Source organism: Marmota flaviventris, chromosome 19, assembly GCF_047511675.1.
Source record: "Marmota flaviventris isolate mMarFla1 chromosome 19, mMarFla1.hap1, whole genome shotgun sequence".
NCBI classification, from domain to species: Eukaryota; Metazoa; Chordata; class Mammalia; order Rodentia; family Sciuridae; genus Marmota; species Marmota flaviventris.
Window position 1 is genome coordinate 31,520,188 of NC_092516.1, and position 14,312 is coordinate 31,534,499.

Sequence of the window (14,312 nt, forward strand, 5' to 3'; positions counted from 1 at the left end):
ACCTCATAATATTTTGCTGGATCTGAAATATGAACATCATTCTACAATTGAAACCAGTTTTTCCTCTCTCCTCTTTTTGTGAACATGCACTTTTTTGGCTACTGAGAATTTTTCACTCTTCTTGGGCTAATAAATTGATATTAAATATTTCTGAATTTCGTTATTAAAAAATAAATAAATAAAAAATAAATCCAATCTTCCAGTCTATGTCTTTTGATTGGTGAGTTTAGGCCACTAACATTCAGGGTAATTATTGAGACATAATTTGTATTTCTAGGCATTTTTGTTTATTTTTGGTATTTATCTTGACTTGGATTCTCCTTTGATTAGTTTTTCCTTTAGTATAATATCTCCCTTTTCTGATTTTTATTGTTGTTTTTCAATTCCTCTTCATGGAGTACTTTGCCAAGGATGTTCTGTAGTAGAGACTTTCAAGTTGTAAAATCTTTTAACTTCTGTATATCATGGAAGGTTTTAATTTCATCATCAAATCTAAAGCTCAGTTTTTCCTAGATATAAGATTCTTGGTTGGCATCCATTTTCTTTCAGAGCTTGATATATATTGTTCTAGGACCTTCTCGCTTTCAGGGTCTGGGTTGAAAACTCTGCATATATTCTAATCGGTTTCCAACTATATGTAATCTGATTCTTTTCTCTAGTGACTTTTAATATTCTCTCCTTATTCTGTATATTAGGCATTTTCATTATAATGTGCCTTGGTGTGGATCTGTTATAATTTTGTACATTTGGAACCCTGTAAACATTTTGAATTTGGTTTTCCAATTCATTCTCCTTGTTTGAAAAATTTTCTGGCATTATTTCATTAAACAGATTGTTCATACCTTTGGTTTGGAACTCCATTCCTTCCTCTATCCCAATAACTCTTAAATTTTGTCTTTTTATGCTATCCCATATTTCATATATCTTCTGCTCATGGTTTCTAACCATTTTCATTATGTGGTCTTCATTCTTTTCAAGATTATATATTTTGTTTTCATTGTCTGAGGGTTGGTGATGCTTTCAATTGAACTTTTAATTTGGTTTATTGTTTCTTTCATTTCATGATTTCTTTCTGTTTTTTTTTTTAAAAAAACTTTTATCTTCCTATTGAAGTCATTTTTTGCTTCCTCTATTTTTTGATGTAGCTCTTTTTCAAAATGATCTTTTGCTGCCTGTATTTGCTCTTATACCATCTCTTAGTTCACAGAACATTTTAATAATGTACATCCTGAACCCCTTCTCTGTAATATCTTTTGCTGTGCTAGCCATGGATTCTAATAATGCAGTATCTTGATTTGTTTGAGGCACATTCTTCCTTTATCTTTTCATATTTCTTGTGTGTCATTTCTTCTAGCACCGTGTATCTAGGCATTACCTATTTTACACTTTGGGCTTATTGTGTCCCTGTAGGAACCCAATACCTCTTCTTTGAAGTGAAGGACATGTTATCAGATCCCAGTATAAACAAATATACACCCTAAAAAAACAAATGTTTGCTAATAAGACGTTTACAGTTTGTTCACAATGTACAAAAATGGTGAATTAACTTCTACAATATACTCAGTAGGCTTGTAAAAGGATTTACAGATTCTGATGGTAGACAAGGAAACTGGGGTGAGGAATAGAATGACATGGTGAGGAGGTGGGAGATGAGGATATAGAGTTGTTATACCTTAGAAAGTGTAAAAGAGAAATCTAAAGAGAGAAATTAGTAGAAGGATAGGAAGTACCTTTGGGTAGACAATTAAGTGCGAAGACAGTAGAGTACATAAAACAAACACACAGATATATAAAGAAAAGTAAAAAATGTTTAAATAGAAGAACCTGGTGGGAAAAAAAGATTTTTAAAATTTAAAAAATACAATAGTATTAAAAGAATGTACAACATAAGGTAATATACTATTCACACGTCCCAGACCTCAAAATCCTAATTCATGCAAAGTATTTGGTTTCACATATGTTGGGGATGTGAGAGCAGGAGAAAGGAGAAGGAGCAGGAAAGAGAGAGAGGGAGAGAGAGAGATAGGGAGAGAGAAAAAAAGTATTGAAGAAAGACACAGGGCTTGTTTTGGTTGTTTATCGGTATCTTTCCTGCTTCCCTTCTCATCCAATAGGTGGGGTCCTCTGATGTTAGCTGGTATCTCTGCCTTCAGAATGGTGAAAGTAAACAGGATGTAATTGTGCAGAGTTAGCAGCTGCTAGGGAGAGTGGGGAGTTAGAAACTGAGTACCAGGAAGATGGTGATAAAGGTGACCCAAGATGGAGGCTCCTGCTTTCAGCAGTGGTGGTGGGGTGTCTGTTCTGGTGGAGGAAGTCTGGTGATGGTGTTGAATGATGAGTTCAGCAGCAAGTTCTGTGGCTGGCAGTGTCAGCTGACTTCAGAGCCTGTGTGAAGTTCCTAGGTGCTGGCAGGCACTGGGCATAGGTGATTATGTCAGCTGCTGCAGAGTCCCAAGATAGCAGTGATCAGGGGATTTCCCACATTGGTAGATGGGGGTCCACACAGGGGTGGCAGACTGAGAGTTATTACTCATGGGAAGCTCCAGGTGTCCTCCATGGAAGCAGCATCTGTGATTTCTGCTCGACTTGGTGGCCAAAAGTTCTTTGTGGGTACTGCTTCCACTGCCATGAATAGTCTCACTCAGGTATCCAGTAGTCCTGCGTGGGCTAGTAGTTGGGAGACCTACTCTGATGCCCAGGCCTGGAGCCCTGGACAGGTAAGGTGCTTCCTGCATGGGGCGGGAATATTGCTGGGATAGAAGCCATATTCTCACAACTTGAACCCCAGGTCACTGAGCAATGCAGAATTCTGCCTCCCTCTGGTCCTCCATCTTGGAACCCCCCTTAATCATCTTTTATCATCTACTCTTCACTCGCTGCTGTAATTTGTTCACTTATGGCTCTCTCTCTCTCTCTCTCTCTCTCTCTCTCTCTCTCTCTCTCTCTCTCTCTCTCTCTCTCTCTCCCTTTGATCTGAGAGATGAGTCTCACTCACCCTAGTGTCTGACTCCCCTGGCACAAGGGCAGCTGCTTCATGGCATGTGATGGGAGCAAGCACTAGCCACTTGGTCAACAGATAATTCTGACAGTGTGTGGATCTGTGCTGGTCCTGCTTCTTGCTGCATGTGTAGCAGAAGGAAGGTAAAATGGCAGAGATTTAAATATTCTGTGTTTTCTCTACTCAGAATCTTTGGGGCCTACAGCACAGGCATAATCACTAGCACATCCTGGTACACAGAGGAATGATGCCACACTATCTTCATTCACATTGAGTGGAAGAGGGGCTGGCAGGGGCATGACCACAGGGCCAGCTAAAGCCAGAGACAAAGTTAATGTTAAAAAAAAGTTAAGTTAATCCACAAGATTCCTTTGTGAAAAAAAAAATGAAGAGCATCAGAGATTTAGATGTCTTTCATCCACTTTTTATTATCATTAGTATGTGGACTAGCATTTCTTTTTTTCTTTTAAATAACAACTTTTTAAAGATATCATTTACATTATAAAAATAGAGTCATATAATATGTAGTCTTTTGTGATGTAAATGGCTATCATTTAGCATTTTGTTTTCAAGTGAAATATATATCAGTACCTCAGATTTTATGACCAAATAATATTTCATTGTATTTATATATCACAATTTGGTTATCCATTCATCATTGATGGACATTTGAGTGATTTCCACCTTTTGGCCATTGTGAATAGTGCTATTATGAATAACATTGTGAAACTTGTTTGTGAACTCTAGTTTTCAGTTTCTTCTGGTGTATACTAGGAGTGAAATTTCTGGCTTATACAATAATTCTGTGTTTCACTTAATAAAGAACCACCAAAAATGTTTTCTATAATAGTTGTACCATTTTGCTTTCTTACCAAAAATGGATGAGAGTTCCAATTACTTCACATCTTTTCTAAGACTTTATGTTTCCACCTCTAATTTTAGACATTGTAGTGGATGTAAGATGGCATCTCATGTGGTTTTGATTTGTATCTTCCTATTGGTTACTAGTACTGAGCAATGTTAGTTACTTTTTTATTTGTTCTGTTTAGGTGTACATGACAGGAGAGTATATTTTGACATATTTATACAAAAATAGAGTACATCTTTTTCTAATTAGAATCCCAGTCTTGTGGATGTACATGATGTGGAGATTCACTGTGGTATATTCATCTGTGTACATAGGAAAGTTAAGACAGATCCACTATTTTAAAGAAATATCTATCCATGGGCTAGGATTGTGGTTCAGTGGTAGAGCATTTGCCTGGCATGTATGAGGCACTGGGTTCAATTCTCAGCACCACATATAAGCAAATAAATAAAGGTCCATCCATAACTAATAAAAATATTTTTAAAAAAATCTATCCATGTCTTTTGCCCATGTATACCCAAAGCATTTGTCTTTTCATTTTGAGGCTTAAGAATTTTTATATAGTCTTCACAGAGATCCTTATTGGATTATGATTTACAACAGGTTTGTCCTATTCTATAGATGTCTTTTCACTTTCTTGATATTGTCCTTTGAAGCACAAAGTTTTTAGTTTTTTGCAATTTATTCCTTTCATGGAAGCTACTATATACCTCAACCATTCAAATGGATGAACTAGATTTCAAAATCTTAAATGTATTAATCTCAAAGCTGTAAAGTTCATAAAAGAAAAGCAATTGACAGAAAATGCATGCAATGTGATGCTATTTATAAAAATGTTAAAAACTCAACATGTCACGGAAACTTCCATTTGAATGATGTGTGATTTATGTGTTTTCCTTTTATTGTTTGTGCTTTAAGTATCAAATCTCAGACTCCATTGAGGCCATATGGACTTACACAGTTTTTGTAATTTCCTGTCAAGAATTGTATAGCTTTAACTCTTATATTAGGTATTTCAACCATTTTGAGTTAAATTCTACATACAGAGTCAGGTAAGGACAACACTTTATTGTTTTGCATGTAGCTATTCATTTGTTCCAGTTTCATTTTTTGAAGAGGGTCTGCCCCATTCAGTGGCAATGGCACCTTTCTCAAAATTCCACATGTCATAGACAGGTGGGTTTCTTTATGAACTCCAAATCATATTCCATTTATCTACATGTTACCCATCTGCCATGACCAATAATTCTGTGTTTCACTTAATAAAGAATCACAAAAACTCTTTTCTATAATAGTTCTACCATTTTGCTTTATCACTAAAAATGTATTTTTGCTTTATGTTAAGTTTTGAAATCAAGAAATGTGAATCCTACACTTTATTCTTGATTTTCAAGATCATTATGGCTATTTGGGGGTCCCTTTAAATCAATTTGTCAATTTCTACAAAAAAGTCAGCTAAGATCCTCTTACAAAGGTCATTCAAACCTGCAAATTGATTTCAAGAGTACTGCCATTTTGCTGATATTAAGTTTTCTGATCCATGGACCTGGCATGTTTTTTGATAGTCATGTAGATCCTCTTTAATTTATTTCAACAGTGTTTTATAGTTATTATTGTACCTGTTTTTCACTTTTTTGGTTTTCTAAAAATATTTTTATAATAGATGGACACAATATATTTTATTTTTATGTAGTACTGAGGATCAAACCCATTACTTCACACATGCTAGGCTAGCACTCTACTAACTGAGGTACAGGCACAGACCTGTTTTGCACTTTTGTCAATTTGATTCCTAAGTATTTGTTCTTTTCAATGATATCATAAATTAAACTATTTTCTTCATTTCTTAATTTCCCTTTTGGATTGTTTATCACAGTGTATAGAAACAGTATATATCAGTTTGTTTTTGTATACTGATCTTGTATTCTTCAGTTCTCATTCTCAGACAAAATTGAGAATCACTGATATCAATAATTTCTTAACATTATGAAGGACTTATACAGTTCAGAGTAATCCTGATTTACCCCCAGGAGTTCTGTTACAGAAAACTACTTTTTTTACATTTCAGTAATAACTCTTTCTGACTCTTATTTCCCCCCTCTTCTGATCCTTCAAATTCTAGTTCAATATACAAACTCTTCCAAGGAGTCGACCCCATCTAATGCAAGACTCATTCACTCCCCCATTTTGTTATTGGTTACTGCAAACTGTTTTCATCATCTAAGTTAATATTTTGTTATTAAAGCATCCCATTTGTAGGACTAAATTTAAACCAGTTGACTCTGGTTTAAATTTAGTTTTCTAAATGTGGTGCTGAGATTTGAATCCAGTGCCTCAAACAGGCTATGCAAGCACTCTATCACTGAGACACAACCACAGCCCCTGGATGCCTATTTTTTCTATATCTTAGTACATCATCCCACTTAACCACATCACCTTATTTATTCCTTTCATAAACTCCCAGTGGTGACTTGTAAGGGGACCTCACCCATGGCAAGCGTTCTGTAAATATTTAAGAAGTGACTTGAATTAGAATTAGATTCCATGGCTGTCATTTTTTTGCTCTTTTTAATTTTAAAATTTTACAAATGATATTTCTCTCTCTCTCTCTCTCTCTCTCTCTCTCTCTCTCTCTCTGTGTGTGTGTGTGTGTGTGTGTGTGTGCATGCACACACGTGTTTCTAAATATGCAGAAAATATTTGCAAACTATTTGAAATTTTAAAATAGTAATTTGTTACATTTATGGAACAATGTGGAATCTCTTCTGTGAAAAATGTAAAGTTGTCACTGAGTCATAAAAAGCAAGGTCTTATATGGCTTATTTCTAGGGATTGTTAATTTAATATGCATATCCTCCCCCATCTGTTAGTTTTCCATTTAGGAAATGAGAAGAGAGATATGGTTCTCATTTTCTTTGAGGATCCAGGGCAGTCATGTAGCTATGCTTTACATATGTACATATATGGAACTTAAATCTGATAGAAAATAAGTCTCTAGTACACCTGGGATGGGGTAGGTACTTTCTGCAAGCTCCTAGTCTTTCCCAGCAGGAATTTCTCAATCTCCATGACAATTGTTTTCCCTTCCCTCTCCTGGGATCAGAAGATTACTCTGTTGGAGGTACCCCTGACAGTAAAGGAATGCCTTGGTCAGAATGGGGCAAAAGTGCTCCTCAAAACTCTGTAGGACTCAAAATTTCCTCATTTGCACTTCTCTTGGAAGTAAAGACAAAGAGGAGCCTTGGAGGGGGAAAGCATAAAATTTCCCTGAAGGTCTTGTCCATCTTTAAACTGCATGGGTTCAATCAAGAGGCATGACTGGACTCTTTTAGAAGGGAAGGACTACTAATATACTTCAAATTATAAAACCTACTCAAGGTTTCCTGTGTAACCCATGCATGAAGGAACCTGAGCAAACATCCATGAAGTTCACTTTATTTAGCTTTACAGAGAGTTTGACTCTGGTTTAAATTTTTTTAATTCATCCATTTTACTTAAAATTTTTTCTTTGTGGTACCAGGGAACTCAGGGCCTCACAGTTGCTAGGCAAGTGCTCAACCACTGAGCCTCATCCCCAGCTCTCTTGATAAAATTTAAATTAAAAAAAAAAAAAACACAAGCCTACATGATTTTATCCCAGGCATGGTAGTGAATAGATGCTCATGAAATATTTTGTTGAACGAACAGATGTATATATTCTTTCACTATCCAATCTTGACAAAGCTTATAGAATAAATGGAAGGAATCCCAGACATACAAAGTTAAAAGTAATTTTCATATATTTATACAGCTTTATTTTCTGAAATTTACCTGTTCTAATCCTTCTGGTTTGGGTGCTTCATTTACTACTTTTAAGTATGCTAGTTTAATTTTTTCAGATTCCTCTGAAATTCAGCAGGGAATCATTGCTTCAGCCAGAAAAACCAATGTTCTAAAGATTATGTCAAGAGAAAAGCCTGTAAATTAGAATCTGAATCTCCCTAAAGACTTTTGCTCTGTTCTTAAAGAAAGATGTATGTCAGAACAAAGGATATATTGATATGCTCTGTGAATAAAAAAAATTGAATTGAAGATAGATTGAGGCTGCTCTTGAGTTACTAGTGTTGCTGGACCTTCTCTGGGCTTGGTCAGTGCCTCTACACAGTACTATGTGTTGTGTGATGGAAAGGAGGGGACCACCTCATTGCCAAACATGAAGTCTCATCCTCTCTCGTTTTCTTGGGACTCTCTCCACCCCTCTCCATACCCTCATCTCTTTATTCCTTCTCTTATAAATTCATAAACACTGATTCAAGGAACTATAAAGGTCTATGAGTATAAATTTTGTATCATCTACCCTTTCTTTCAAAATACCCTTTACTTCCCATGATTATGATATTTAGCAACAAATTCTAATTTTACACTCCATAAATACCCTCTGGTGGCATGATTTACATATGTCTTGGTGATAAATAATAATAGAAAGGTCCTTATATATTTATCTTAATATTTTTAGTGTCACTGACTATTATATGTCTTCTTTTAATGGGATTTCTAAAGATATTTCTCTACTACTCTAAATGACTGTAGACACATATACAAAGCTGCTTAATTTCCTGCAACTAAGTTAAAATAGTGAAGTTATATGTAAACTACTTTATTCTTGGAGGTGTCAGAGAACATCAGGTATCTGGATTCTTGAAAGTTCTTAGAGATTTACCCAGAATAACATCTACATTTGGGACAAACACAGTCATTGGGAGATAAAATCTCTCCTCAACACTCACCTCAGAGCCTTAGCTGCATCCTTATTTCAGAGAGGATAAATCAGAGGATTCAGAGTGGGAGTAATGATGCTATAGAACACAGAACCAACTTTGTCTTGCAGTGAAGTGCGCTGGGACCTGGGCCTCATGTATGAGAAGATGCAGGCACCAAACCAGAGAAAGACAACAATGAGGTGGGAGCTGCAAGTGGCAAAGGCATTTCTCTTACTCCCAGCTGAATGCATCTCAATGACACTGTGCAGGATGAAGCCATAGGATGTAAAAATCAGGATGATGGGGAGGAGGAGAAGCATGATGGTGCTGCTGTACACTGTGGACTCATAGATAGTGATGTCAAAATATACCAACTTCACGACAGCTGGATACTCAAAGTAGAAGTGGTGTATTTTCCAAGATCCACAGAAGAGAAAGTGCATCAAGATGACTGTGTGAATTAGGGAGTTCAGAGATGCCCCCAACCATTACATGAGGGCCATCATCAGTCCCACCTTCCTGCTCATGAGCACAGTGTAACACAGAGGATGACAGATGGCAACATACCTGTCATAGGACATGAGAGCTAGCAGAAGACACTCAGCGCAACCCAGAGACAAATAGAGGAAGTGTTGGTGGCACAGCCCACAAAGGAGATGGACTTGCTGCCAAACAGGTACTTGGTAGCCATCTTGGGGATGGTTGTGGAGATGTGCATCAGGTCCATGAGGGAGAGCTGGCTGAGCAGGAAGTACATGGGGATGTGAAGCCCATGATCCACACAGATGAGGAGGATGATGAGGGTGTTGCCACTCAGTGCAACCACTATGGTCAGGCAGAAAAGGAAAAGGTGGGTTGGGGAGTCATCCAAGAGCCCTTCAAGGATGCAGTCTGCAAGAGACATCTGATTCCTCAGCCACATGGTCCCTTCTCAGTCCCTGGGGAAACAGGGAATGGAGACAAAGTGTGATGCCAGAAATATGGGATCCTGTGTACAAGGCGATAAGCACTTTGATCCAATAAAACATTTGTGAAGAGATTTTTCTCTATTTGTAATTATCCAGCAGCTGAAATTATTGAAATTCAATTTTTTCAAAACAAGAGAAACCTAAAATTGTCATCATGATCATGGTCATTTGAAATTCCAATCCTCTATTAAAGGCCAGAATTTATGTCTCCCCTTACTAAATATAGGCATATGTGTGTAATCATATGTATGATTTGTGTTAGTGTGTGTCTGTGTTTGTATGGTTGTTAGATTTTGTTTCTTATTTTACCAGGCAGGTTCTAACAAGAGCAGCTGAACCACTAAGACATTTCTATTTAATCATGTAATTGTTAAGTTTTGCATTACAGAACTTTGGTCTTATGACATTGTAGAAGCTGTTAAGAAATTGGTGTACTGCTTTCATGTTTAAGTCTGATGTGGTAACTTTAAGTCTACAGGACAAGCAGTAGAAAGGGAATATAGTACAAAGCAGGACAGACAAAGACAGACTAAATCCAAAGGCATGAGCTGTGACCCCACAAGAGAAAACAAAAAAAAAAAAACAAACAAACAAAAAAGAGTCAGGTCTGCTTGCCTATGGAATTAGGCACTGGGTTTTTTTGTTTTGTTTTGTTTTGTTTTGTTTGTATTGGCTCTTTTGAATTCTACAAAATATTTGGGTTTCTTTTAACATAATTAAAAAGCATAAAATAGGCCCTTATCCCCATACTTCCCTTTTCCCTCTCCTCCTCCCTTCCTCTGATCCCTTCCTCTACTCTGCTGATCTGCTATTTATTTATAGTTTTTATTAGTTACTTGTGGATATACATACAGATGAGATCCATATGGTATGTTCATACAGGCACATGAAAATTTAGGTCAGATTTCTAATGAAGCTGAATGCACACCCCTAGCCCAGAATTCCAAGAGCCTAAAGGAGAATCCTGGGGAAGGTAGAGCAACTGCAGGCCCAGCCACTGCTCCATACCAGTGAGGTGTGAGCCAGCAGACCAGCAACAACGTATTAATACTACATGATGACTGCTTCCCTTCTGCCCTCTAATCTCCCAGGAAGCTCCTCTAAGACCCACCTTAACTAGATATGATGGATTAGAAGAAATTTGGTGAGATGTCGTTCATCCTAGCCAACCTCACATATCACAAAATCACTACAGTCCATCTTCTGCCAATTTGGCAGACATATATATCTCCTTCAGTCAGGTTAACCCCCAAATACAAAAATGATACATGTGTAACTAAATACAATACATCCATCATGAAGGCAAACACATTAATCCTTTCTCCAGGAGAAAATCCAAAGTTCTTTATTTCGCCTAGAGGAGATATTCATAACTCTGATATATGTGTCCCCTTTAATATCCTGGAACTTCAAAATTTTCTGGATGATTTAATGAAAAATATTCTTATGGAAACTGTAGGGAGTCACGCCGGCTCCAAAGATGGCGCCGACCGTGCTTCTCTTCCCGTACTAACTTCCCCATGCCCTGAGACACTGGCGGGAAGAGCCGCCCAATGGTGAGCCCTGCTGACCACCATGATCCTTACCCACCAATCAGAAAGTGCCCTGTGCCAATGCTCTGCACTGTTGAATGGCTCCTGACTATATAAATGTGGAAAGCTGTTCCTTAATAAACAGGTACTTCTCTGATGAGGAGCCTTGTCCAGTCATTCTTTCAGAAACAACAAAGAAATACTCATTACTACCCCTCATCGGATAGATCTTCTTATCCAAAAAAGGGTTAACCAGTACTTTGGATATCAACCCCTGTTTCTTCAATCAGCCCTGGCATCTTCCCAATAGATCCATGAACAAACTGGACATGGCATCAGGGGTAAAGATTATTCCAGGATTCAGCAAGATGGACGTACACTCACCAAGGTCAATCTGTCTGAAGCACTGCTGAATACTCACTACTAAGAGCAAAGACCAATCTGAGTTCCCAACATCGCACCATTCCCTTGGATGATCAGCCAGCCACTCCATAGCACATTGATGATATTGGACCACATTCAACATAAAAAGGACACTCTTTTTTTCCCTGAAATGCACACTCACTCTGGGTATGGATTTTGCTTCCTCACCTGAAGTGCTGCTGACAGAACTACCATCTCTGGACTCACAGAATGCTTTGTTCACCATAAGATTATTCCACGCAGTATTGCTCCTGATCAAGGAGATTGATTCACAGCAAACAAGTGTGAAATGTGGCCTGTGTTCATGGGATTTGTTATACTTAGCATGGTCCTCCAGCTTCCTAAAATGTAGAATCTGATAGAATGGTGAAATACCCTTGTAAGACTCTGCTTCAAGCAACACCTAGTTGGAAACATCTCTCATTGCTGGGGAAATGTCCTCCAGGGTGTGATACATGCTCCACGTCTGCATCTAATTTATGGTACTGCTTCTCCCATAACAAGAATTCATAGGATCAAACCCCAAGCATTCAATGGATAGAAATGAGAGTGTGTTCTCTCCCTATAACATTGATGTCTATGACCCACCAACATTATTTGTGCCTGCACTTTTCAGTTCTGTTGCTTTAGAAAATTCTTAGCGACAAAGAGAGAGATTCTTCTACCCAGACACAAAGTGATTCTATTTTCTGAGAGTTGAAATTGCCCAACTGCCACTTTAGGATGCTCATTATAGCTGAATCAACAGGTGAAGAAGAAGGTCACTCTGTGGCATGGAGTGATTGATTCTGACGAGGAAGGGGAAACTGAGTTGCTACTACACAATACAGAGAGGAAGAGCAAGTGTGACATAGGACAGTTTCTCGGTGCCTCTTCGAATTCCCAGGTCCTGTGATGGAGGGCAATAGGAAACTAAAGCCCAAGTCAGGTCACACTGAAAAGGGCTCAGATCCTTCAGAGATGAAGGTTTGGGTCACCCACCTGACTAGGAACAATGACCAGCTGTGAACCAAGGCAGTATGGACTGCGGAGAGAAATAGGATAGTTATAAACACCAGTAATGACCATGTGGACAATCCTCAGGAATACGGACTGCCATACTTTTGCATTTCTTCTTAATGCTAATAAGAATTTGTATATTTATATTACACAAAATAAGTGTTTATTTCATTGTTATCCTCTTATCAAACATGAGGTGTGAATAATACCTAAGCTCATATCTCAGTATTTAAGTAACTGGATATAAATGAAGGAGTATGAATCAGTAGAAACAGAATAAATTTCACATAAAATACAAAAAAAAAGAAAAGGATTTTTTTCCCTTAATGAGGAAAGGGTTGTATATTTTATATACTTTTCTTGGGAAAGGTTGACAATGTCTTAGGTTATCCATAGAATAGTCATATCAGATTAGGTAGAAGAATATTTTATGTTGTCTTTATTTGAATAATGAGCAAAATTTTTTAAAAATGCATGAGTGCTCTGTTGACACAAAACGAAGTGTGTCCTGGGCAGATTTGTGAGTAAACAGATTACATAAAATGCCGACAAAACTAGGTTTTTCACATTGATTCAGCCACACTTGCGAATCTGCCCTCTCTCCAGTTCTCCCCAAAACACTAGTCAGAATGAGAAGTTGATCTCCATGGGGAAATTAGACTCAAAAAAGTCACAAACTAAGTAGAGCTTTCTATCACTTCTTATGTCTTACCTCCTAAATATCTTCCTATACTTTCACAGATTCTGAATCACCAATGTACACTAACAGGAAAGAACCACCACCATTGAAGCAAGTGATCATGACAATTATAAGGGTGAATACCAGTAACTAAAAATAATTATGTGAGTATAAAAAATAAACTTCAAAAATAAAAGCAAAAAATATAGGACTTAACGCATTCTGATCAAATTTCACTCTACCAGTAAAAAACAAGTTCACATTTTTTTTTCTTCTGCCCTAGGGTAGCTCTAGGATTATATTGACAGTCGTGTCACACTGTTACTTCATGCTCAGCTTCTGTGGACTAAGAGAACAATTTCAACCCTGGCTCCCCTGATTACTCCTGTTGGGAGTGGCCTCGTCTCCAAAGACTAACTTCCCCATCCTCCGAGAAGAGCCGTCCAATGGTGAGCCCTGCTGGCTCACATGATCCTTACCCACCTATCAGACTAGCCTTGCTGGCTCACATGAATCTTACCCACCAATCAGAAAGCACCCCATGCCAACTGTCAAATTATTAAACTGTTATACTGTCATAACTGTCAAACCATCCCCAGTTATATAAATATACAGAGCTATTCCTCAATAAACGGGCATTTTCTCCAATGATGTGCCTTTTTTGTTCTTTCATTTGTGCCAAAACCTGGGAGGGGGAATGCCTCACTGCTTGAGGGACCCCTCTCTCAAGGCTTGCCATCCTTGTCCACTCTTTTTGAGTGCTGCTACTACTCACACAACACCAGCTCTTCAGTAGGTGAGTTTCCCTATCAGGTATCCAACTTCAGATGGGCTATATGCAGGGGCTTTGACCGTGATCATCCAGCAAACCTCTGATGCCCAATCTGGAGGAGAGAACGCACCCCACTACAACCTTCAGGGTCATGGTGGACTCTCTGGAACCTGGTTCATGAGCGTGAGGTCCTGAGGGTTGGAAGAACAGGCACTCCTCTCTCTCTCTCTCTCCCTCCCTGCAGACTCCCCCTTATTAAATTCTGCACACAAGATTTGCCTTACTATCAATTAGACAATCAAAGTCAATGGCCCCCAGGAGGATCCCTAGATCC

The 14,312-nt window shown here is 38.0% G+C and overlaps 1 protein-coding gene and 1 pseudogene across 1 annotated transcript in view; one reads left to right on the forward strand and one right to left on the reverse strand.

Moving 5' to 3' along the window:
* Positions 1 to 14,312, reverse strand: part of LOC139702888 (cytochrome P450 3A21-like) — a 251,432-nt pseudogene that overhangs the window by 180,069 nt on the left and 57,051 nt on the right.
* Positions 1 to 14,312, forward strand: part of LOC114106093 (cytochrome P450 3A19-like) — a 49,275-nt gene that overhangs the window by 13,576 nt on the left and 21,387 nt on the right. Inside the window, exons 3-4 of the mRNA XM_071605742.1 lie at positions 9,282 to 9,455; positions 12,265 to 12,394. Coding sequence (XP_071461843.1) covers positions 9,282 to 9,455; positions 12,265 to 12,394 — 304 coding nt within the window. The remainder of the gene's footprint in view (positions 1 to 9,281; positions 9,456 to 12,264; positions 12,395 to 14,312) is intronic.